Source organism: Hyla sarda, chromosome 3, assembly GCF_029499605.1.
Source record: "Hyla sarda isolate aHylSar1 chromosome 3, aHylSar1.hap1, whole genome shotgun sequence".
NCBI classification, from domain to species: Eukaryota; Metazoa; Chordata; class Amphibia; order Anura; family Hylidae; genus Hyla; species Hyla sarda.
The window spans coordinates 51,527,364-51,553,584 of record NC_079191.1 but is presented as its reverse complement, the minus strand read 5'-3'; the positions used below and the strand labels follow the sequence as shown (position 1 = coordinate 51,553,584).

Below are 26,221 nucleotides of genomic sequence, written 5' to 3'. Positions count from 1 at the left end.
GTTATGTACATGACGTAAATGTACATCCTGGTGCGTTAAGTACCACCACACCAGGACGTACATTTATGTCCTGCATCCTTAAGGGGTTAAAGGACATCTGTAGTGAAAGATAACCTATCCCTTATCCAAAGGATAGGGGATAAGTTATAGATCACAAGGGGTCCCCCCCCCCCCCCGCAATCTCCTAAATGGGGCCCTGGCAGTCTGCTGGAAGGGGGAATGCCGACCCCGGAAACGCACCTTCAATGTATCCCATAGAGATACATGGAGGGGACGTGTCGACCGCAGCTTCCTGCCGGGGTTGGAACGGCCACTTCCGGCAGACTGCCAGGACCACATTCAGGAGATCGCGGGGAGGTTCCAGCGGTCGGACTCACCGCGATCTATAACTTATCCCCTATCCTTTGGATAAGTTATTTTCCACTGCACTTATCCTTTAAAAGAAAACATTTGCAATAGAAATTTAAAAAAATAGGGCATCTTTAAGCGACTCTCCCTGCACCCAATAAGCTTTTACGGTGTACCCAACATCTACATTTGCATTTAAAAAACTGAGCCAAAAAACTGATGCAGATGTGAATCTGGTCTAAAACACACTATATTTTCTCTATTATTTAAGCCAAATTCATATAAAACCGCCCGCTCCCAATGACATACATCAACGGATGCAGAAAATTTGTAGAAGTCTTAAACTTCTTCATCGAGGTATTGTTTCCATAGTAACCATAGAGCTCCTCTCTTAGCTATACCAGTGTATATTGGTCACGGTTCACGGGTGTATAGACGGCTTGGCTACAGAATACAGAGCAGTTTACCCTTTAGCCGATTATATTTCTTTTTGGCCTCAAATAATTTCTGCTAGAGCCGAGCAAGGCCGGTCATGGATGACGGAGAAGAGGAACCGCCATCGTGTTGGGAATGTGAATAGGGGGGGTGACTGTATCTTTGTAGGAATGTACAGAGCTTGTTGCACACACAAACCCATTAAGAGGAAATCCAAAGTAGCCATGACAGTGCACAAAACCCCCAGGTAAGGGCGGGTTCACACTGCATTTTTGTCTGTTTAAAAGTTACAGTATGTTAAAGGAGTTCTCTAAGCTAAAACTTTTAACCCCCGCTGTGCCCGGGCTGTAAAACTATACATAATAAACTTTCACTTACCTGCCTACGATCCCCCGTTGTTCCGATATCGCCGTCCCGTTCTCTGGTCCCGGTCTCTTCCACTTCCTGCGGGTCGGTGACTTCACTCTGCGCTCAGCCTATCAGCGGCCGCAGCAATGTCCCGTCGCGGACGCTGATAGGCTGAATGCAGAGTGAAATCACCGAAGAGGAAGCTGACAGGGACTGGAGCACGGGCGGCAATATCGGAACAACGGGGGATCGTAGGCAGGTAAGTGAAAGTTTATTATGTAAAGTTTTACAGCCCGGGCACAGCGGGGGATAAAAGATTTCAGTTGGAGAACTCCTTTAAATATTGCAAAAACGTAGTCAACTAAGTGTACAGCAAAAAAAAAAAAAATTAAAAATGTTTAATAATGAAACGTATAATATATACTGGGTCACTTTTTGAACCAATCTGGGACAGTTTCCATAAAATAAGGCAAATTCCGTTTGGAATATTCCCCCACAGTCTACAAGATGATCAATACTCACTTATTACCAATCTTTACAACAAGGTTTGGATCATCGATGATTGCCGGATTATCCACAAACTGCTGGTAGGTGACTACTTGTTCTATGAACTGCTCTGCAGAGACAAAACATGAGCATTGAAAGCAGGTTAGAGACATATAACGGGACAAAATGTTCATTGTGTCAGCGCAGAAACTCAATTATGCCTCCAACTGCAAGGGTTTTATCACTATGAATTACTGCTAGGAAGAGCTGTAAGAGCTCCTGGGTGACCAGGTGACAGAGATAGTGGCCACTTGAGAGCCAATACGTAAGTCAATGCGCAACTTCCTGTAACCAAACATTCTGGAGCATGTACAGCTGAGCTTACAAAAGAACTATAAACTGATATACTAAGGTTCAGGAATACAAATACATGCAAATATCCAAAAGTCAGGTGTATAAGGCAACATTCACATGGAAGTATTTGTGAGCCAAAGCCAGGAGCAGGTCCAAACACATAAGAGGTGAAGAGCGTGGCACAAGGTAAGTGGTTCATGCCGACGTCCACAGACCTCAGTCCACCATGGAAGCACTGCATATATTGTCCGAATAAAGCCATCTGTCCCACATCTGCAGCAGTGACTGACAACCTTTTTTCACTTCATGTAAGTCATGCACAATACTGTCCAAAATACTGCAGTGTGGTCTTTAAAAAAGCGTTTCTGACGATAAAATCTATTTTAAAAATTTCACCACATCCTGACTATAACCCAGTCCACTACACCCACTTGAGCCTCCCACATAATGGGAGGGAGAAAAAGTTGGCAGAATTCCCAACTAGAGTGTACAGCAGGGACAGGAATTCTGTTAAAGGATGTATACTACACAAAGTGGGGCAATGAAGACAACAGAGCAGACAGCTTGCATCAGAAGCAGAAGGAAAGCATGGAAGATAACAGAAAGGTAGCAAACAACTATTTACAAATATATGTTCATTTAAAAATAGGTTTAAAAGGGTACTCTAATGGGAAAAAAATGTTTTCAAATCAACTGGTGCAAGAAAGTTAAACAGATTTGTAAATTACTTCTATTTAAAAATCTTAACCCTTCCATTACTTATCAGCTGCTGTATACTCCAGATATACTACTTATCTCTGTAGTATGCAACAGCTGATAAGTACTGGAAGGATAAAGATTCTGAAATGGAAGTAATTTACAAATTTGTTTAACTTTCTGGCACCAATCAATTTGCAAACATTTGTTTTCCACCGGAAACTTGGATAGGAAAAAGTTGTAAGCGCCCCAATAAGTCAATTTTGTGTGGCACATATATATATATATATACACACACAGTGGGGCAAAAAAGTATTTATTCAGCCACCAATTGTGCAAATTCTTCTTAGAAAAATGAGAGGCCTGTAATTTTCATCATAGGTATACCTCAACTATGAGACACAGAATGAGAGAAAAAAATCCATAAAATCACATTGTCTAATTTTTAAAGAATTTATTTGCAAATTATGGTGGAAAATAAGTATTTGGTCAATAACAAAAGTTCATCTCAATACTTTGTTATATACCCTTTGTTGGCAATGACAGAGGTCAAATATTTTCTGTAAGTCTTCACAAGGTTTTCACACACTGTTGCTGGTATTTTGTCCCATTCCTCCATGCAGATCTCCTCTAGAGCAGTGATGTTTTGGGGCTGTCGCTGGGCATCACGAACTTTCAACTCCCTCCAAAGGTTTTCTATGGGGTTGAGATCTGGAGACGGGCTAGGCCACTCCGGGACCTTGAAATGCTTCTTATGAAGCCACTCCTTCGTTGCCCAGGCAGTGTGTTTGGGATTATTGTCATGCTGAAATACCCAGCCACGTTTCATCTTCAATAACCTTGATGATGGAAGGAGGTTTTCACTCAAAATCTCACGATACATGGCCCCATTCATTCTTTCTTTGAACCGGATCAGTCGTTCTGGTCCCTTAGCAGAAAAACACCCCCAAAACATGATGTTTCCACCCCCATGCTTCACAGTAGGTATGGTGTTCTTTGGATGCAACTCAGCATTCTTTCTCCTCCAAATATGACGAGTTGAGTTTTTACTAAAAAGTTCTACTTTGGTTTCATCTGACCATATGACATTCTCCCAACACTCTTCTGGATCATCCAAATGCTCTCTAGCAAACTTCAGACAGGCCCAGACATGTATTGGCTTAAGCAGGAGAACACGTCTGGCACTGCATGATTTGAGTCCCTGGTGGTGTAGTGTGTTACTGATGGTAGCCTTTGTTACTTTGGTCCCATCTCTATGCAGGTCATTCACTAGGTCCCCCTGTGTGGTTCTGGGATTTTTTTCTCTCCGTTCTTGTGATCATTTTGACAACATGGGGTGAGATCTTGCGTGAAACCCCAGATCGAGGGAGATTATCAGTGGTCTTGTATAGGGATCGACCGATATCATTTTTTTTAGGGCCGATACCGATAATCGGTGGAGGTTAGGGCCGATAGCCGATAACTTATACCGATAGTCTGGTATAAGTTATCGGCTATTTATCCCCCCTCGACACCGCCGCCACCACCCGCTTCTCTCCCCCTACCTGTCAGGGTGGTCCGGGCCATCCATCCTTCCTGTAGTGTCCGGCGGCATTCCGGGTGGAGGGTGAACCGGTCCGGGCTGTCCTTCTTCTCCGGGGGTCATCTTCTCCATTCCAGGCAGGCTCCGGCCTAGTACGCTGCATAGACGCCGCTGCGCAGTGACGCCCGTGCACAGCGACGCACCTGACGTCACGGCGTAGCGGCATCCATCCAGCGTACTAGGCCGGAGCCTGCCCGGAGTGGAGAAGATGACCCCCGGAGAAGGACAGCCCGGACCGGTTCACCCTCCACCCGGAATGCCGCCGGACACTACAGGAAGGATGGATGGCCCGGACCACCCCCATTACGGGTAAGTTTAATTTTTTTTATTGACTCGGAGGTTGGGGTGGGGCCCGACCGGTATAGCGGTATGGGCAAAAATCCATACCGGTATACCGCCCAGCACTACGATCGGTCGGGGGGGGGCGGTCGCGGTGCGGCGGGTCGGGGGGGGGGGGGGGGTGCTCGCGGTGCGGTGGGGGCAGTGCGGGGGGCATTATCGGCAAGGTAATAGCCGATACCGATAATGCCCAAAATCGTCATTATCGGCCATACCGATAATCGGTCGATCCCTAGTCTTGTATGTCTTCCATTTTCTAATAATTGCTCCCACAGTTGATATCTTCACAACAATCTGATTGCCTATTGCAGATTCAGTCTTCTCAGCCTGGTGCAGGTCTACATTTTTGTTTCTGGTGTCCTGCAACAGCTATTTGGTCTTGGCCATAGTGGAGTTTGGAGTGTGACTGTTTGAGGTTGTGGACAGGTGTCTTTTATACTAATAACAAGTTCAAACAGGTGCCATTAATACAGGTAACAAGTGGAGGACAGAGGAGACTCTTAAAGAAGAAGTTACAGGTCTGTGAGAGCCAGAAATCTTGCTTGTTTGTAGATGACTAAATACTTATTTTCCACCATAATTTGCAAATAAATTATTTAAAAATCAGACAATGTGATTTAATGGAATTTTTTATGATTATATCTCTCATAGTTGAGGTATATCTATGATGAAAATTAAAGACCTCTCTCACCTTTTTTAAGTGGGAGAACTTGCACAATTGGGGGCTGGCTAAATACTTTTTTGCCCCACTGTATATTAAGGAGATACACATGCAAAATAGCATGCAAAGTCGGCTTTATTTTGTGCATTGATTTGCACCAACATTATCTAATTTTGCACTATTTTTATGGTGTTTGCGCTGGCTTCATCATTTTTCTTGTGCTCTTTCCGGGGGCATGGTTAGCACATGCACCGGTTGGTGTGCCGAATAATTTTTGCACAAATGTACTCCAGTGACCGGGTGGTATAGGAATGTGTGTGAGCTTTTAACCCTTTTTTGCACTACCCAGGGCCTTACTGTTATTTGCCCAAATTTATGAAGTGACTCGCGGAACATGATAAATTTTGCACAGCCACTGGGAAAACCACATACTTGTGCAAAAATCTGAGCTCATGATAAATTCTCCCCAAAAAGTTGGTAATTGCAAGTTTGTGCTGTATAAATATGGACTGTATTAGATTTAGGCCTATTGCTACCCTCTTGCCTCAAATTCCTTCAGTGCCAATGATCAAACAATCCATGGGAGATAGGATTAAAACCACAAATCATCACAATGTCAGCAGGAAATATTTAATCAGTCTCTGCTTATCACAAGTGAGGGAAATATATAGATTACCGTCAGTACACAAGCAAGCTGTATGCCGCTTACTGACCCTATTAAGACTCAATACTTATTTGGATTATCACCAATAAACATTCAAAACAGGAGATTAATGTCTGAATAGCGACAATGTACCTGCAATTTCAGATTCATGCGGTCATGTGCAAGGCTGCCGGAGGTATTAGGCTATGTTCACATGGCAGAATATCCATGTAGAATTCTGCAGAAGAATTCTGCACAAAAATTCTGCAGCAATGGGATTTCAATGGGATTCTGCTGCACTGTTCACAAGGCAGATTTTAAACGACAGATGTTTCTGGTGCGGAAATCCTGATTCTGGCATCCTCAAAAACATTGAACATGTTCAATGTTTTTGCCGATTCAGCAAGGGAATGCATTGCTGTCTAAGTGACGGTGCATATTCGAGCGGTCCTGGGGGCCGCCGGTTAGTCAAATGTCCGCACCTGTGTTTCGTGCCGACATTCCACACATTTTACACTAGTGTGAACATAGCCGTTCACTCTACAGAATTTCTGAGCATTTCTGGTGGCTGGCTAAATACTTTTTTGCCCCACTGTGTGTGTGTGTGTATATATGTATATATATATATATATATATATATATATATATATATTTATTTGTAAGGATTTCTACATGGGGATACCTCTGGGATCGTCCTTGACACTGCCACAGGACATGTTTCCACTTCAATAAGCAGGCAAACAACAGTACTTTATGCAAGTCTGGCCCCTCGCCGCTTTATTAGATAGGTTGCAGGATAAATAAAAACATAAGACAGGAACAAACAAAACCCTAGACCGTCTAGTCACTAACTAAACAATCCAGCGTGCCCTATTAGCTGGTGGGCTTTTCCCGGCCAGTTAAACTTATGCCTCCTGCAACCTTCTACTCACTGTTCACACACAGCGTGTGCAACCTCTTGCTGTGTGTCTCGTCCACATCACTCTTGGGGCCATCCACAGCTTGGGCTGTTTGTTCCTCACCAGGACCCCTGCCTCCCCCTACAGCCACCTTGCTGTCTTCCGGGGAGAGCCCAAACTACACTGTCTGACTTCCTTTTAAACACACTTCCCCTTCCCTTGCCACACTGTCACAATATATAATATATACACACATATACACACACACACACACACACACATATATATATACATACATACACACATATGAATATATACACACACATATAAATATACACACACACATGGCATGTTGGCACTAAGAGAAAATATCTGCAGCTTAGCTGGGCACAATCAGCTCTCTAGATCTATGGCAGGTGTCACCCAGAGCAAAAAGTCCATAAATCCAGCATCTCTCAGTTACAGCATGGAGTCGGTGTTATTAAAACAGACATATCGAATACAAACAGATGGCACACGAGCCTCTGGCTGCGGAGCTGTCTGCTTTATTCCTACACAGGATGTTTTAATGAAATTTCTAGCGTACACTGGGAGATATGAGAACAATTCAGCATAAATATTTAAGTCATACATTTCAGGGGGAAAAAAAAAAAAACAAGGATCAGCCATTTCCACAGTAACTAGTTCTATTCTTCTCCATTGACCCAGAGGGTCCCATAACTAAACAACCCAGTCTACGCCCACCAGTAAAGCATGCCAGAGAGCTACTTCCCTTAACTCAGATAGCTGAAAAGCTTATAAAGTAGGTGGCTGCCCCTAAAGGGGTACAGTTTTTTTTAAATCAACTGGTGCCAGAAAGTTAAAACAGATTTGTAAATAACTTGTATGTAAAAATATTAACCCTTCCAGTATTTACCAGCTGCTATATGCTCCAGAGGAAGTTGAGTTGTTCTTTTCTATCTGACAGTGCTCTCTGCTGACACCTCTGTCCATGTCAGGAACTGTCCAGAGCAGGAGACATTTGCTATGGGGATTTTCTCCTACTCTGGACAGTTCCTGACACGGACAGAGGTGTCAGCAGAGAGCAATGTGGTCAGACAGAAAAGAACAACTCAACTTCCTCTAGAGCATACAGCAGCTGATAAGTACTGGAAGGATTAGGATTTTTTAATAGAAGTCATTTACAATTCTGTTTAACTTTCTAGAGCCAGTTGATTTGAAAAAAAAAAATACAAATAATAATAATAATAATAATAAAAAAAATATATATATATATATATATATATATATATATATATCAAATATATGTATGTTTTCCGGAGTACCCTTTTTAAAAAGGGGTGGCTTTACTGTCGAGGAGCAAGAACACCAAAATAGCTTTCTACAGATGGGCAACATATTCTTATTCAGTTTACATTACCCAGTCATGTCTCTAGGGTCTTTTCAGCACTGACTTGCAGCAGGGACTCTACCTTCAATAGGGGGCACCAGAGAGCTCTGGAGTAGGCTACCTGGCATATGTTTTTTTTTTTTTTGCAGTGGAGCATTTTGATTTTCATGTGGTTTTACCATGTGGCTATAAGGGGATGCTCCACCACTAGCCATCTTATCCTGTATCCAAAGGATAGGGGATAATATTTCTGATAGCGGGGGTCACAGTGCCCGGACCCCGCGTGAACATACCCCGTGTGAAAGACTCCACATGCATTTGGTGCTCTTGTAAAAGGAAAACTTTATCCCTTTAGTCCCATCTGTATGAGCTTAAAGCTGTAGAAGAGTGGTCTCCAACCTGCGGACCTCCAGATGTTGCAAAACTACAACTCCCAGCATGCCCGGACAGCCTTTGGCTGTCCGGGCATGCTGGGAGTTGTAGTTTTGGGATATCTGGAGGTCCGCAGGTTGGAGACCACTGCTGTAGAATAATAATGTCTTCCTCTTTTCTTTGGCTTCTACACTACTGTTGTCTATGTACATTTCTACATGCTTCTACATGCTTTAATGCTGTCCGTAGTAACCTTACCATGGCAGGTGACATACAGCCATATAACCTGCTGCCCCTATGGACACCATGGCATCATGTAGGGATATCTACTGAGATTGGGAAGTAAGCGATGGAACTTACACTGATCATCCAGAACATTAAAACCACTAAAGGCTGTCCGGGCATGCTGGGAGTTGTAGTTTTGCCACAGCTGGAGGCACCCTGGTTGGGAAACACTGCTTTAACATCTATCAACTACCTAAACAATGAACAGATGATGTCCCTCTTTAGTGGCAGCAGGATCAATTGTAGTGGACTCTCTTACCAGGATAATGCCCTCGCCACACTGCAAACATTTGTGGTGGCCCAGTACGGGAGATGTTGCCCCGTACCCTTCCTGTCCTGTCAGGCAGCCTCCTTCAGTGCCCCCAGGGCCCCTTGTACCTGTTTCCTCCTGTACATATGTTCTGCAGTGTATTGTATTATAAAATGTATTGTATCTTTAAGAGTTAAGTCATGTGATTGTTACCCAGGAGGTACCAGTGACCAGGTGATCCCAGGGGTGACCTATGGGCTCCCTGCTAGTCTCCCCAATATAATCCCTGGGTGGAGCTTCTCTCTCTTCTCTCTCTCTTCCTGCTGAGGTCCAGTGCAGTCTTGTCTAGTGTGTGTGTCCAGAGTGTTGGAGGCCTCAAAGTCCAGTCCTGCAGCCACAGACAAGTGCAAGTAAGATAAAGCCACAGCTTTATGAGTTCAGTATCAAGCGGTATACCTTTGGGTGGTTTTAGGCTAAACCATGCTCTGGCGTCACGAATACAAGGGGTTAATGTCATCTGCCCCTAGGGTAACAACATCTGTCCTCATCACACCCCGCTACCACACATTGTCCAGGAATGGTTTGTAGAACAAAAAAAAATGTGTTGACTTGGCCTCTAAGTTCCCCCAGATCTCAATCCAATTGAACATCTGTGGAATGTGCTGGAAACACAATATTCTGTAATGTTTAACCATTTGGCTTCTGCATTATCTATATATCACTGTGGATATCAGGCTACAGAAACCTTTATTTGTCAGATACCTGGGCTCCAGTCAATGCTACTGCAAGTCTGACTGGCTCAACCTGACATTGGATGATCACAAGTCAAAATAGATAGATATGAGATAGATAGATATGAGATAGATAGATATGAGATAGATAGATATGAGATCGATATGAGATAGATAGATATGAGATAGATAGATATGAGATAGATAGATATGAGATAGATAGATATGAGATAGATAGATAGATAGATAGATAGATATATATGAGATAGATATGAGATAGATAGATAGGAGATAGATATGAGACAGACAGATAGATAGATAGATAGATTGATAGATAGATATGAGATAGATGGTTCATAGTCCATATGGCTGACAGAGTTGGGATGGTAAAAGGCAAAATTATGCAATGTCCGTGGCTTTTTCGCTTTTTGGATTTGATATATCACGATTTTAAGGTATGTAAAGGCAAATATCTATATTGGCACTGGCTCTCGGAGCGGAGCGCTGTATGACCCGCTTTGACATCATATACAATGTGATGTACATATTAAATTGTGCTTGAATATGCAGATACAACATAAAATATAAGTAATATAATATAATAATACAATAATATAATGATATATGACAGTAACATTCATTAGTTACATCATTATATACAGTTTAAAAAAAAAATTGTGAGCTAAGTACCTCAATTTTTTCATTTTTTGCATTGTAGCAATATAGCATTTCATGTTTTATCTGTATCTTTGTGCTAGCAGTGTGCTGCTGTATTCTCCTGCTTGTGTATATTTAGCCTAGCAGCATGCACCTGTATACCGGGTCCATGCAGTAGTTTGGTATCAGTATGTGCTGGCCAACTTGTCCTTGTGTGTGTTATACATATGGGGGGAGTAGCTACCTCCATGTTGGCTCCTGCACCCCACCCATCTTATAAAGGTGCTGGATGTTTCAGACCTTATAAGCCTGGTAACTGACTGCACAGAGGCATATTCACAGTTTAGGGTCCGTCCCAATGAGGTCACCTTATCACCTCCTATAAAATGATAATAATAAAAATATCAATAGCAACTGAAAAAGAGAGGAGTATGTCGAAACGCGTCTAGCCACAAACCATGCACCTGCTCATACCCAAATACTGGCAAGCCTGAAGATCCCCACCATTACAAATCGGACCGCAAGAATTGAACAAGCGCGCGCTCCCGGGATTGCATATACCTCGCTGGCCAGCAAACATCTCCCTGGTTGGAAATCCGAGTCCGGCAACCACGCTCATCGGCAGTACTGGTAAGAGGCACAGTGTGCTAACCCCCAACCCACTTAAGACTTACACCTACTATCCCTGTGCCGTAGGGGTTAAGTGGTCAGCAAACGGGGGGTCTCCAGCGCTGTAGAGCACACCAGCCGCAAATACCCTGAGGACTCTGCTCTGCTCAGTGCCCACAACATCGGCACGGTGCCGTACAAAGTATCTCTGCAAGATACCATCCAACAATCTATTTGTTACCTTGAACTGTGAGACAATACATTATTACAGTACGGCCCCGTTCTGTACACACATAGCGCTACTTACTTACTTGCCAATTGGGGAACTGTTATTATATGAATAGACATAATCATCTATTACATTAAAGGGGTACTCCGGTGGAAAACTTTTTTTTTTTTTTTTTTATCAACTGGTGCCAGAAAGTTAAACAGATTTGTAAATTACTTCTATTAAAAAAATCTTAAGCCTTCCAGTACTTATTAGCTGCTGAATACTACATAGGAAATTATTTCCTTTTTGGAACAAAGAGCTCTCTGCTGACATCTCTGTCCATTTTAGGAATTGTCCAGAGTAGGAGAAAATCCCCATAGAAAACATATGCTACTCTGGACAGTTCCTAAAATGGACAGAGATGTCAGCAGAGAGCACTGTGCTCGTGATGTCAGCAGAGAGCACTGTGCTTGTGATGTCAGCAGAGAGCACTGTGCTTGTGATGTCAGCAGAGAGCTCTGTGTTCCAAAAAGAAAATAATCTCCTATGTAGTATTGAGCAGCTAATAAGTACTGGAAGGATTAAGATTTTTGTAATAGAAGTAATTTACAAATCTGTTTAACTTTCTGGCACCAGTTGATTTTCCATCGGAGTACCCCTTTTTTTTATTCATTATTCTATATCCATATTATTATCATTTTTACTATATTCTATTGTGGTTTGTCTGATGCAAGGGCCCTGCAGAGAACACCACAGAGAGCACTATTGTTTAAATAAATTGTTTTAAAAGGCATTGAAGACCATATATCTATCATTTCACATCATATACTGAATACTACTGTTTTATTCAAGCCCAGGCTTGAGGAAAGTGTACCCCCAATACCCTTAAAGGGGTAATTCCAGGCAAAAACTTTTTTTTATATATATATTAACTGGCTCCGGAAAGTTAAACAGGTTTGTAAATTAATTCTATAAAAAAAATCTTAATCCTTCCAATAGTTATTAGCTTCTGAAGTTTTCTGTCTAACTGCTCAATGATGATGTCACATCCCGGGAGCTGTGCATGATGGGAGAATATCCCCATAGGAACTGCACAGCTCCGGGGACGCGAGTCATCAGAGAGCAGTTAGACAGAAAACAACAACTCAACTTCAGAAGCTAATAACTATTGGAAGGATTAAGATTTTTTAATAGAAGTAATTTACAAATCTGTTTATCTTTGCGGAGCCAGTTGATATATAAAAAAAAGTTTTGGCCTGGAATACCCCTTTAATATTTAGCCTATGGCTATTCAGTCAAAGGTGGAGTTCCTGAGTTGTGTGTCCTACATACTGTAGGCCGCAGCAACACTATGATGTAGACCACGAATGATGATCTGCAGTTCAAGTGGTTTGATGCTGAATACTTCACCCGAGCTGCTGTTTGATGGTTTGGCAACATAGACATCGGTTTCTTCCACATTTGTATACCTCAAAGATTTGTGTGATCAGTTTACTTGTATTTTTATTTTTCTGCTGTCTCAATTTGCTCAGAGCCAAGATGGATTTCTATGTTTGAATGTGAGACAAGGTCTTAATGGCAGATTTTTGCTTATTATTTGATCTTGCTGAAGAATATGCCAGTGTTTCTGCAGAATGGTTTTAATTTTATTATTGGCACAATTGTATTTGGTAATAAAGTTCAAACATGATTTGCTTGAATCGGATTCTTGGTTCTTTTGTTTTTGCTAGACAGTCTTCCTGAATCAGTGATTCCGTTTTTCTCCGTGCATCCTTTGACAATTCATGAGGGTACCCTTTAGCTTTAAAGCGTTCTGTTATTTTCTTGGCCTGTTCTTTATATATTTCGGTTTCTGTACAATTCTTTCTTATCCTTCTTAGCTGACTAAATGGGATATTCGTCTTCCACTTCTTCAGATGGCCGCTGGTAAAAGGTAGGTAACTATTAGAGTCTTCCTTTTTGAAGAAGGCAGCTGTCAAAATGTCCTCAGTATTATGGTAAATCTGAAGATCTAAAAATTAAATTTTCTCACTGGAAAATTGTGATGTAAGTGAAATCCCCCATGTGTTTTTGATTTATTGACTCTATCATTTGGTCAATGAGGTTTTGTGGCCCTTTCCACAGGAAAAACAGGTCGTCAATATATTTTTTTTATATATGACGACGTGCTTCCTAAACAATTCGTTGGAAGTCATTTGCTGATCTTCAAAGCATCCCATAACTAGGTTTGCGTACGACAGTGCCACTGAGGTACCCATGGCGGTACCACGGATCTGGTGGTACGTGGCACAGTCGTAGCAAAACAAATTGTGGGTGAGGATTATTTCTGAGTATCCAATATTGATGTATGGTCATTTAAAAGTTTTTCTGATGCAGGTTAGGCCAACATCATGTTTGACATGTGTGTAAAGGGCTGTAATGTCCATAGTTATAAATGTTTAGTCATCTTCCCATTTCATGTTCTTCAGAAGTGTAATGAAATCGTCCGAGTTTATGAACTGCAAGAATGTCAAGCTGACAGCTATTGCATGCGTCCCTGCCAACCATTGAACACATATAGGACTGCATCACTTCTGTCAATGAGTGACATCAGAGAATCTTTTATCTGTGCAGATTCAAACTTGTTCTCTATATACAGTACAGACTAAAAGTTTGGACACACCTTCTCATTCATAGAGTTTTCTTTATTTTCATGACTATGAAAATTGTAGATTCACACTGAAGGCATCAAAACTATGAACATGTGGAATTATAGACATAACAAAAAAGTGTGAAACTACAGAAAATATGTCATATTCTAGGTTCTAGCCACCTTGTGCTTTGATTACTGCTTTGCACACTCTTGGCATTCTCTTGATAAGCTTCAAGAGGTAGTAACCTGAAATGATCTTCCAACAGTCTTGAAGGAGTTCCCAGAGATTCTTAGCACTTGTTGACACTTTTGCATTCATTGGGTTCAGGTCTGGTGACTGTGGAGGCCAGGTCATCTGGTGCAGCACCCCATCACTCTCCTTCTTGGTCAAATAGCCCTTACACAGCCTGGAGGTGTGTTTGGGGTCATTGTCCTGTTGAAAAATAAATGAAGGTCCAACTAAACGCAAACCGGATGGAATAGCATGCCGCTGCAAGATGCTGTGGTAGCCATGCTGGTTCAGTATGCCTTCAATTTTGAATAAATCCCCAACAGTGTCACCAGCAAAGCCCCCCCACACCATCACACCTCCTCCATGCTTCACGGTGGGAACCAGGCATGTAGAGTCCCATCCGTTCACCTTTCCCTGCGTCACACAAAGACACAGTGGTTGGAACCAAAGATCTCAAATTTGGACTCATCAGACCAAAGCACAGATTTCCACTGGTCTAATGTCCATTCCTTGTGTTCTTTAGCCCAAACAAGTCTATTTTGCTTGTTGCCTGTCCTTAGCAGTGGTTTCCTAGCAGATATTCTACCATGAAGGCCTGATACACACCGGCTCCTCTTAACAGTTGTTTTAGAGATGTGTCTGCTGCTAGAACTCTGTGTGACATTGACCTGGTCTCTAATCTGAGCTGCTGTTAACCTGCGATTTCTGAGGCTGGTGACTCGGATGAACTTATCCTCCGCAGCAGAGGTGACTCTTGGTCTTCCTTTCCTGGGGCGGTCCGCATGTCAGCCAGTTTCTTTGTAGCTCTTGATGGTTTTTGTGACTGCACTTGGGGACACTTTCCACCTAGAATATGACATTTTCAGTTGTTTCACACTTTTTTGTTATGTCTATAATTCCACACGTGTTAATTCATAGTTTTGATGCCTTCAGTGTGAATCTACAATATTCATAGTCATGGAAATAAAGAAAACTCTTTGAATGAGAAGGTATGTCCAAACTTTTGGTCTGTACTGTATATTTGTTAGATGTACATGTCTTACCATACCAGCCTGACGAAGTGGGGGCCACCTCGCGAAACGCGTTGCTATTCTCCTTATTTTATCCTTTATGTAACTGCCAAGATTGAATAAACAAGTATCCATTACCAGTAGGACACTTGTTTTACTTGCCACATACAAAATCCCGATCCTCAAGGCTTCACAATAAGCCATCCTCTTGTTTCCCTTGGGAACTGCTGGAACCTTCGATCCCAGGACCACGCTCTCCAAGTTGATATATAGATATGAGATAGATAGATATAATATATAGATATGTAGATAGATATGAGATAGATAGATAGATATGAGATAGATATGTGATAGATAGATATAATAGATAGATATGAGATAGATAGATATGAGATAGATAGATATGAGATAGATAGATATGAGATAGATAGATATGAGATAGATAGATAGATATATATGAGATAGATAGATAGATATATATGAGATAGATAGATAGATAGATAGATATGAGATAGATAGATATGAGATAGATAGATATGAGATAGAAAGAGATAGATCGATACATAGATAGATAGATATGAAATAGATGGATAGTTGTGAGATAGAAAGATAGACATGAGATAGATATGAGATAGATATAGATAAGATAATTTGACAAATAACTATTTTGATACATAAGCATTATATAATACGCCGATCCAGGATTACTTTATAAAACAAATGCTCGGCGTTCTAGATTTGGCAGCTCTCTCTAAATTGCAGATCCACTTGAATTCTGAAATGAATGCTTTTTTTTGCTCCTCAGTAAAAACAGGTTGTTCATTTCTCTGGCATTTTATTCCCTTTGTTCTCTGGATGCCGCTTTTCCTCGAGGTCAGGATGACAAATCACATATATACAAGGGACCGCTTTATGTTTGTGCAATCTAAAATAAAATAAAAATGCGTCTGGCTCTCTGCCAGGGAGGAGCATGATTTAATGTGAGACTATTCTATGGTAGAACAAATAACGGCAGAGAGGGTAGACCGCACCGCAGCAGAACAGGGAAAAATGTCGGAGAAAATGTGGGAAATTTAGGGGGATTGACAACCCCCCCCCCCCCCCCTATACTGCTATGCTGCACCCACAAGTAAGACTGTGACAGAAAGATAATAATAATATTTAGAAAACATACAGTAGATGGAAAAACAAATCATTGAGTTGTCTGAATTGTGACATCCTGTACAATAACATCCAATGATCAGATACAAATAAGAAAACTGATGTAATACTTGATGCTGTTTCCCATTTTATATATTTTTTTTTAAACAGAAGAGTTGCTGTTAACTAATCATAATATGATTTAATCTTAAAGAGTACCACTCATGGTCTTGTTAAATTTTATAATCCTCCCAGTTCGCTGCCCCCATCATGATAAACCACCCCCGCCTTTATTTTTATTATTTTTTAGTTTTCCACCTTGATATTACTCTGTATTTTCTGCTCAGTCAGATTCACAGACTGGGAAGGGGTGTTCCCCAGCAGGTGTGACATCATCTGAAGCCAAACAGGGGAGAACTTCCTCCCTCACTCTGCAACTTTTTTTTTTTTTTTTTTTTTTTTAGACAAAGTAAATTAGAAAGATATTTTATCTACCATAAGGAGTGCAATAGCAAAAATAAGTTTTAATGACAGTGCCCATTTAAAGGAGTACTGTGGTGCAGGAACACTTATCCCCTATCCAAAGTATAGGAGATAAGCATCTGATTGCGTGGGGTGCAACCAGCGGTCCTTTGGATTGGGGATAAGTCTTCCTGCACCACATTACTCAAATTACTTCAAATTTATAAATAAATTTATAAATAAAATGGATCTGCAAGTCATAACAACTAGTGCCTATTTTAAAAAAAATTGCATCTAAATACTATGATTCACAAATGATTACCTAAAAAGAAAGTGTACTACCTGAAACTGTCAACAAGTTGCTGTTAATTGCTCTCATAAAGGAATATATACTGTATAATTGCTGTTGAACACTTTTATATCCAAATTACATGACTAACAATGGAGTACGTATTACATTTGTAAAATAGCGCAGTAACATTTGGAAGCTTTGCATCTTGGATGCGCTGAGCATTATACCTTTTGTCAGTTCTTTGTTGTCATTGAGGCCTCCACACAGCGATATGGCAATGGATGGCAGATCCCGAAACCCATCGGAGATACTCTCTACTCCACTGTCCACTCCGGAGCTTCCCACAGACTGCGGTGATTGGTTAGCGGAACGGGCCCCATTCTCTCCTGCGCTCTTCATAGCTGTGGCTGCGTCTCCACTGATAAAAAATAAATTAAATGAGACTAAAGAAGATCATATATATATATATATATATATATATATATATATATATATATATATATATATACACACATACATACATACATACACTATAAAAATATAATTTTATATATATATATATATATATATCCAAACAGTATGGGGGCACTCCAGGTCTCCAGGTTTTCTTTCTTTTGCCCATATTAAGTGCACTCACTAGTCATACAGCGTCATTTGTTTTATTCAAGCACAGCTCTATCCATGTGTTTTATTACTGTAACTTAGTCATGTGATCACCATTCTGACTCTCCCAAAAATACCGAGCTTAATGGGTGTCTGAGGATGTCAGTCCTGGGCCAGCTGACTTCCTGTGAACTACAGGTTGACCTAATCACCTACCAGATCCACTGCTAGCAGCTCACAGGCCCATTCCCACCCAGATTTGTATACTGCTTCTGCTATCTCTATGGAATCAGCACATCAACTTCACAAATTTTTATCCGGGCATGCTAGGAGTTGTAGTTTTGCATCAGCTGAAGGCACCCTGGTTGGAAAACACTGGTCTAATGAATTCACCTGTGTGAACACCACCACTACCAGCTTGATTAGATAGACAGGTGCAGTGATCAATCTCAACACCCTCATAAGGAGATTCACAGAAAATGTAGGCTGCATTATAGAATCACTTCAGTGATGGCTTTGCAAACCAACATGGAGCCAATCTCATGCCTATTGAATCAGTTACAACAGGTAAGCACAAGGCATACACAAGAACCTCTACATTATTATCTAATAATAGTTTATGCAGCACTATATAAGAAAAAAATAAATAAACATAAATTCTGGAGTGCCTCTTTAGGAGCACCCAAGGGCCCAACGTTTTATAGCCAACGAAGACACACCTTGAAGGGGTAGTACATAATACATGGCTGCTTATATTTGTCCATGGGGTGGCATTTAAGTAATTGACAAAGGTACAGCAGTTGCACGTAGGAAGCCTTTTTTTTTTTTTATCTTTTATTGCAAAAGAAGAAAAAGGCATTGATCCCAAAGAAACCGAATTAAAGGGAAAAAACAGAAGTCTGGAGGGCGAACAGTCAAGTTTTCATTCTTGGCTGCAGGTGCGGATTGTGTTTGGATTTTGTACTTGAATATTCTCTTGGCTAAAACACAGGAAGCCACTTCCAACACGGCTGTAACATCCTGAAGATTACATAAAACAAAACCTAATGCAATAAAGATAAACCTACAAACCTTTTTGGAAAATATAAAGCAGCAATTTCGGGATCCATGCAGTTGATATCATCTAAATAGACTCCATCTGTCCCAAGATGTCTGCTTCTCTTATCTGCAAACACAAGATGGAGAAACAGAAAGATCAATACTTTAGTTGTGTCATATTGTGTTCAATCGAGTTCAGATTCTGGCCCTAGTTCTGATAATATAATAAATACAACCCAAATAGTATTTTCCAGAAATCTGCTCATTCAGGTCTCTTCTTTGAAAAGACCCTGGGAAAACAAGTACTATAAATGGTGTGGGTCACTGGGTACAGATTTATATAAGGACCAGTGGTGCTGGATTATGGTTCCATGGGTCCATTAAAGGGCCCATCCAACATCGGAATATAATTAACCCTAGTTGCAAGCAAATGGCTTCAACTTTGTGTCCAAAAGAGATTGGCCACTGCTGAACCTCTGTTGTACTAGGGGTCAATACTTAATAGTTGTGAGTATTAGACTCATAATGTATGTTAGGGACCATCCGAAAATGGCCGCCTCCACGTGGCGGATGGGGGACACGTTTTGATCAAAAAGTGCGCTGAGAGCCTTTAAAAAAATATATAAAAATTTTGATAAAATGTGCCTCTGCAATTTTTGTGTTTGTGTACTAGGGGTCAATACTGTCAGATCCTGGACCTACAAGAAAATCCCCTGTTTCTCTGGAAACACAACCCCTCTATAAGCCAAAACAAGTGGCTGTCGTTCCGGCAGAACAGACTTGTCCTTATCTTACAAGGACCACCTTTGTTGAGTGGTTATTCCCGGGGAAGTGCCTGGTAGACCATAACTTTTCCTGAGTGCCAGAAAGGGTTTTTTCCTGATTGGACAACAACTCTAAGGGGGTTGTCAACTTCAGCCAATCCCTACAGTCTGCTTTTAGGGTACAAAGAGATACTAGACGTAGGTCCACTGCACAGAATCCCACTCCAAGCAGTTCTTGAGGACCTCCTAAATGTGGTTCTTATACAGATGACCCATTGATTTCCGCAGGCAACACGTAGGACCTTATTTGCCCTCTGCCCCCCACAAATAGAAATACTAATTTTGCAAGCAATCTATAAGGCTAGACAGGGGACCAGCGCCTTTCTCCTCTCTGGTGCTCTGGAGTGGAAATTGTGGTATCCATTAATATTCCCCCCCCCCCCCTCCCCCCCCAACACCTATTGTCTAACACCTGTCACCTATTATAATGTTGAAGTATTTGTTGCTTAGAAACATATTGAACACATTTGAGTCACTTCATAAGAGAAAAATCTGCTTAAAAATGAGTCACTGGAGGAAACTAAGGACTATGTAATGAAGAATTATAATAATAAGCTCTGTCTCTTTAATACTGGAGGATTATGTAAATTCTGATGATTTCTCCTCTAATTTTGTAACATTGCGATTTCCTGCACCTGTATTTGAGGACGGCTTGTACCAATATTTACCGCAGGACTAGGAGACTCCTACACTATGCCTAAACTTTGCATAATGCTTGGTGTCTATCAAAGACTTGCAGCCGGAATTACCCCAGAGTACCGGAGACTGAAGGACGCAGATAGGGCTGGAAAATACCAGCAACAGCAAGAGAGAATAATCCTGGAACCCACATGTACATATGAAAAGGTTTGGACGCGATCAACGCAAACAGCAGTGTTGTTTAGTAATATCAGCCAGGAGAGACTCCAAGCGCTCGCATTAGCCATGCATGAATACATCCCATCATTTGGCTCACTCTCGCTGTTTACTTGTTCTATCATTTACATTGCTGCCTCCGGAATATAATTATATTGTTTCAGAACCTGACATTTGCATAGCGCTTTAATTCTCAATAGTCGCTTATTTCCTGAAGCCCAGACGTTAAAGTGTAGCTGTCATTACAGGTGACTTGTCAGGATAAGCTGTCCTGTGTGTGTACATGAGGAGCAGCACTAGTTCTGGACATTATATACCATGTATATGGCATCTTTCAACAATTTTCACCTGGGCAGGCTTCGTCCTTAACATGGAGTTATTCCTAAGCTAGTCGGTAGAGCCAAATTGTTATGATGTCTTCCACAGACTACACACAAGCATATATCTATAGCATGCCCACAGAAGTGGAAGCAGCATGGAGGACATTATAGAGCAGTAGTAGAGGAGTCTAGGCTGTAAATCAAGACCTGGAGTAAGCTCAAGTACTCATTAAAGAAGAAGTCCCATGCCTTGAAGTACAGAAAAACTTGTCCCCTATCCACACGGGGGGGGGGGGGGGGGGGGTTTGGGGAGGGGTTCCGACTGCTGTGGCCACGGCTCTCCCCCAGAGTGTCGCATCATGACCCCCGCCCAAAGCTGGGACCGCCACGCCCCCTCCATATATCTATATGTGAGAGCCGTTTGACTATCTTCAGCTCTCCCAAAGTCTGTCTGGGCATGCTGGGAGTTGTAGTTTTGCAACAGCTGGAGGTGCCCTGGTTGGGAAGCACTGCAATAGCTCGCCCCCCCCCCCCACCACCACCACTGTCATGATGGACTTCTAGCTATTTTTTCTTAAAAGACACTGATACAAATGAATGTGGGAAAAGTGGATGCCTCCTCTGGCCAGTTATGTGAACTGACCGGGGGTCTGGATGATTGGCGGCCGTGGTCCAGTTCTGGACAGCAGTCAGCCAGTTGAGTATTGGTGTGTTAGGTCTTCAACCAGTAGCTCCATAAAGGGACTATAGGCCAAGTTTAAACTGCATTTTTATGTAATCCAGAGAGAAGGTACCTTTCTTCTTGGAAGGGGAGTCTGTCTTGCTTGGTGCAGGGCTCATGGGTGGTGATGCAGGGGTCAGCTCTTCATGAATGGGAAGTGCAGGGGCTGCAGCTCCTAAACATTCAACATCGGGTTCACTCGTCCTTAGGGTTTCACATTCAGGACCGACGTCTTCCAGTAGCAGAGGCATGGGCTGTTCCCCTATTATCTCCGATGAGGTGACCTTCCCTTCATCATTCGTGTGCAAGATGATCCGGAAGTGCGTGCTTTCTGAAGGATTTATGGTCACCACATTTTGTTCTTTCACTTTATGTGGAGAAGACTGAGGGAAAAACAGACATTACATTATCGTTGAAAGGAAACCAACAGCAGGTTCACCCATCTATAGCCAATACACAGGGTTATAGAGCGGGTGAACCGGATTAAAATGAGATATTGCTTACTCCGATCGGTGCCGCAGTTCAGGAGATACAAGAGGTAATAGAGTTGTTGCTAACATGCTAATGTCGTCCATACCCAGCTTTCCTGCCTCTCTGCCCTTCGCTTCCATATGCCCGCCCACCATGCGCTCACATGGGTGAAGGGTCCTCTATAAATATTCACGCAGTGGGCAGGCATATGGAAGCAGAGGGGAAGGCTCTCCTCCAAATACATGGTTGTATTGAATCGTAACCGTTTGTGTACATCCCAACACATTACGTATGTTCTTTTTGTGTTACACATCGGCACGCTTTCAAATGTCAAGTACCGCCCACCTTGACCCAGTGACCCCCGCCAGCTGTTTTTGGTGCCACTTCACATCTGTATAAATACAAGCACTGCTTCCATCTAACTGTATTCAATTGAGAAAGAGGGAGCTTGCCCTCGAAACGCGTCAAAATTTCCATGCATGAATTAAATACATGAAATTTCATCCTCCCGTCTCTAACTCCTACGTATCCATCGAGGCAGCGCCACCGCAGGATTTTTCTTTTTTTCTTCATACCTCTGCTCCTCCAAAAAGGAAAGACTTATGTTCCCCACTGCCCCTTCTTGGAGGAAGCAGCCATTCAAATCAGTGTTCAACCCATAAAGATCCTTGAAACATGACTGGAGATTATATGACAAGCCACAATCCCTCCCAGAAAGGATAGTAAGTAACCTATTTGGCTTGGTATATAATCTCCAGTCATGTTTCAAGGATCTTTATGGGTTGAGCACTGATTTGAAGGGATACTTCCTCCAATAGGCGGCAATGAGGAGCAAGCTTTTTTCCTCTTTTGGAGGAGTGCTACTTTACATGCTTTTTTCCCATGAAGCATTGCATGGTTTGTAAGACTCCATATGTCAGTTGGGCAACGTTCTCAAGGAGATACATATACCCCTTGTCATATGGAAAATTAAGCATGTACATAGCAGGTCTTCTATAATTACAGGTGATCACAGGAACTGCAGGCAGTATAGCAAGGCTATGCTCACGAGTGGGATAAGACAATCTCAATCGCATGCACTGTAAGATTTATCCTCACAGGGCTAATCCTAATGCAGATCCACAACAGTGCAAACTGGTAAACCAAGGGTCGGCCATGGAAAAACACACTAGACCAGTGTTTCCCAACCAGGGTGCCTCCAGCTGTTGCAAAACTACAACTCCCAGCATGCCCAGGCAGCCTTTGGCTGCCTGGGCATGCTGGGAGTTGTTGTTTTGCAACAGCTGGAGGCGCCCTGGTTGGGAAATACCACACTAGACTATTATCGGATGTGTGAACAATCCCTGACACCACCATACACAATTTATTGTAGGGTATCCTAAACTAAGAAGCTGGACAGTTCCTTTATATGTCATTTATTACTAACTTTGTAGTAAATATACAGTAATCTAATTGGGAAATTTACAATAGTTGGCATATTAAAGGAGCTTGAAAGTAATATGATGTACGGGTTGTTTTCTACATGTACAGCAGCAGTATACCAATACAACGTCCTGTATTCTTCTTAATGTAATGGATGGGTGCCCCCCCCCCCCCTCTCTCCCCCTAGTGACAATATATTAGTGAACGCCGCTCTTTATTCACTTGGGGTTTCATTAGATGGAAAATAGCAGAAAAATAAAAGGTTTGTTCTGTTTACAGATAAAGTATGAATCAGGCCCTGGTGTTTGGCGCCCCCTGGTGGCACTTACATGATGCAACACCATAAAATGTTGGAAAGATAATCTTTATTTATGGTGGCCATGTATGTGACTGTGACTTACCTTGGTAGCCTGAGGTAGTTCTCCCCAGGCCCAGTGCATTGGGAGCTCAGTGGCGGCCATCCCCCTATCTTGGGTTTTGCTGATTAATTCAGAGTCACTTTTAGGCGTCGCAGGGCGGGAACCTGGAGGACTGAAAAACAGAAAGGGGAGAAATCTAAAATACTGAGGCAGTCTGTAGGGTATAATGTAATAGGACAAGTGTGTGATTCCTATAGAACTACTTTATAGTGTTATGTATCTTGGTGAGATAAGAGAAGTAATAATGTAAAAGATAGATAGATAGATAGATAGATAGATACGAGATAGATAGATATGAGAGATAGATATTAGATAGATAGGAATAGATAGATATGAGATAGATAGATAGATAGATAGATAGATAGATAGATAGATAGATAGATATGAGAGATAGATATATATATGAGATAGAGATATAGATAGATAGAAGAAATATCTGCAGCACACATGTATTGGTGAAAAAATCAAATGGTGGATTATTCCATGTATCTTTTTTAGATAGATAGAAAGATATGAGATAGAAAGATATGAGATAGATAGATATGAGATAGATAGATAGATATGAGATAGATATGAGATATGAGATAGATGGATATGAGATAGATAGATAGATAGATATGAGAGATAGATATGAGATAGATAGATAGATAGATATGAGATAGATAGATATGAGAAAGATAGATATGAGATAGATAGATAGATATGAGATAGATATGAGATAGATAGATATGAGCTAGATAGATAGATATGAGATAGATATGAGATAGATAGATAGATATGAGATAGATAGATATGAGATAGATAGATAGATAGATATGAGATAGATAGATATGAGATAGATAGATAGATAGATATGAGATAGATAGATAGATAGATAGTTATGAGATAGATAGATAGTTATGAGATAGATAGATAGATAGATAGATAGATAGATATGAGATAGATAGACATGATACAGTAGTAAATGCCATGTATATTTTGAGATAATGGGTTGCAGATAAAATAGAGCAATAGATACATGATGCGGGTTATAGTACATACATAGCACACGCGCGGTGAACACAGCACTCTGGACCCATCAAAGGGTCAACACTTCTATGCCCTCAGTAGAGCCTGTTGCCCTAGTGTGCCTGCACGCACATCTACTCAGTATGTGCCAGTATCCAGTATGTCCGTGCTGTCCTCCACTGCATAGTGGGCATGACACTCTTGCCCTGTTTATTTCCACTCCGCACTCGGCGTGCGCCTGTCACATGATGACTCCAAATACGGCACCAGAATAAATCCCTGGATGAACGTTCTGTCCCTATAAATCTAGTATACATAACAATGTTATTATTCTCCAAAAATGCATCCAGCCCCTTTTAAATTCTTTTACAGAGTTCAGGCAGAGAGTTCCACAGTCTCACTGCTCTTACAGTAAAGAACCCCCATCTGTGCTGGTGTAGAAACCTTCTTTCCTCTAGACGTACTCTAGATAAACTCTGTAAAAGTGTTGTGGCATTGTACTAAAATAAAATAAAAAGCGGGTTTTCCCCCCATCATACTGCACTCAATGCCCCATAATGACAATGTAAAAACAGAATGTTGGAAATTTTCTGCAAAAAAAATTGAACGCAAGTATTCAGACCTTTTGTTATGAAATTTAAATGTAGCTCTGGCTCCTCCCATTTCATCTCTGAGATGTTTCTCCATGGTGACCGGAGTCACCTATGGTAAGTTCAGGTGATTGGACAGGATCTGGAAATACACAGCCCTGTCTATATAAGGTCTGACAGCTGACAATGCATATCAGAGCAAAAATCAAACCATGAGGCGTAAAGAACTGCCTGTAGAGCTCAGAGACAGGATTGTGTGGATGCACAGATCTGGAGAAGAGGACAAGAAATTCTGCTGCACTGAAAGTTTCCAAGAGCACAATGGCCTCTATAACTCTTAAAGGGGTTATCCTGGAAAAAACTTTTTTTTATGTATCAACTGGCTCCAGAAAGTTAAACAGATTTGTAAATTACTTCTATTAAAAAATCTTCATCCTTTCAGTACTAATGAGCTTCTGAAGTTGAATTGTTCTTTTCTGTCTAAGTTCTCTCTGATGACACCTGTCTCTGGAACCGCCCAGTTTAGAAGCAAATCCTCATAGCAAACCTCTTCTACTCTGTGCAGTTCCCGAGACAAGCAGAGATGTCAGCAGAGAGCATTGTTGCCAGACAGAAAACAACAACTCAACTTCAGCAGCTGATAATTATTGAAAGGATTAAGATTTTTTAATAGAAGTAATTTACAAATCTGTTTAACTTCCTGGAGCCAGTTGTTTTTTCCTGGAATACCCCTTTAAATGGAAGAAGTTTGGAACAATTAAGACTCTTCCTAGAGTTGACACCACGTTTTTTCAAATACGGTAACCGTATACGGTTTTCCGCAAAAGAACGTATACGACTGTATCCGAAACCGTATGCATAGAGAATGCATTGTAAACCATATTCC

General features: G+C 41.5%; 1 protein-coding gene across 5 annotated transcripts in view; it reads right to left on the bottom strand.

Annotated features, from left to right (window-relative positions):
• Positions 1-26,221, bottom strand: part of LPIN1 (lipin 1) — a 136,600-nt gene that overhangs the window by 42,365 nt on the left and 68,014 nt on the right. For all 5 annotated transcript variants that reach the window (XM_056564214.1, XM_056564215.1, XM_056564216.1 and 2 more), the window contains exons 6-10: positions 23,720-23,849; positions 21,499-21,808; positions 18,739-18,832; positions 17,292-17,482; positions 1,654-1,747 (exon numbers count right to left, since the gene is read on the bottom strand). In XM_056564214.1, the coding sequence (XP_056420189.1) occupies positions 1,654-1,747; positions 17,292-17,482; positions 18,739-18,832; positions 21,499-21,808; positions 23,720-23,849 (819 nt within the window). The remainder of the gene's footprint in view (positions 1-1,653; positions 1,748-17,291; positions 17,483-18,738; positions 18,833-21,498; positions 21,809-23,719; positions 23,850-26,221) is intronic.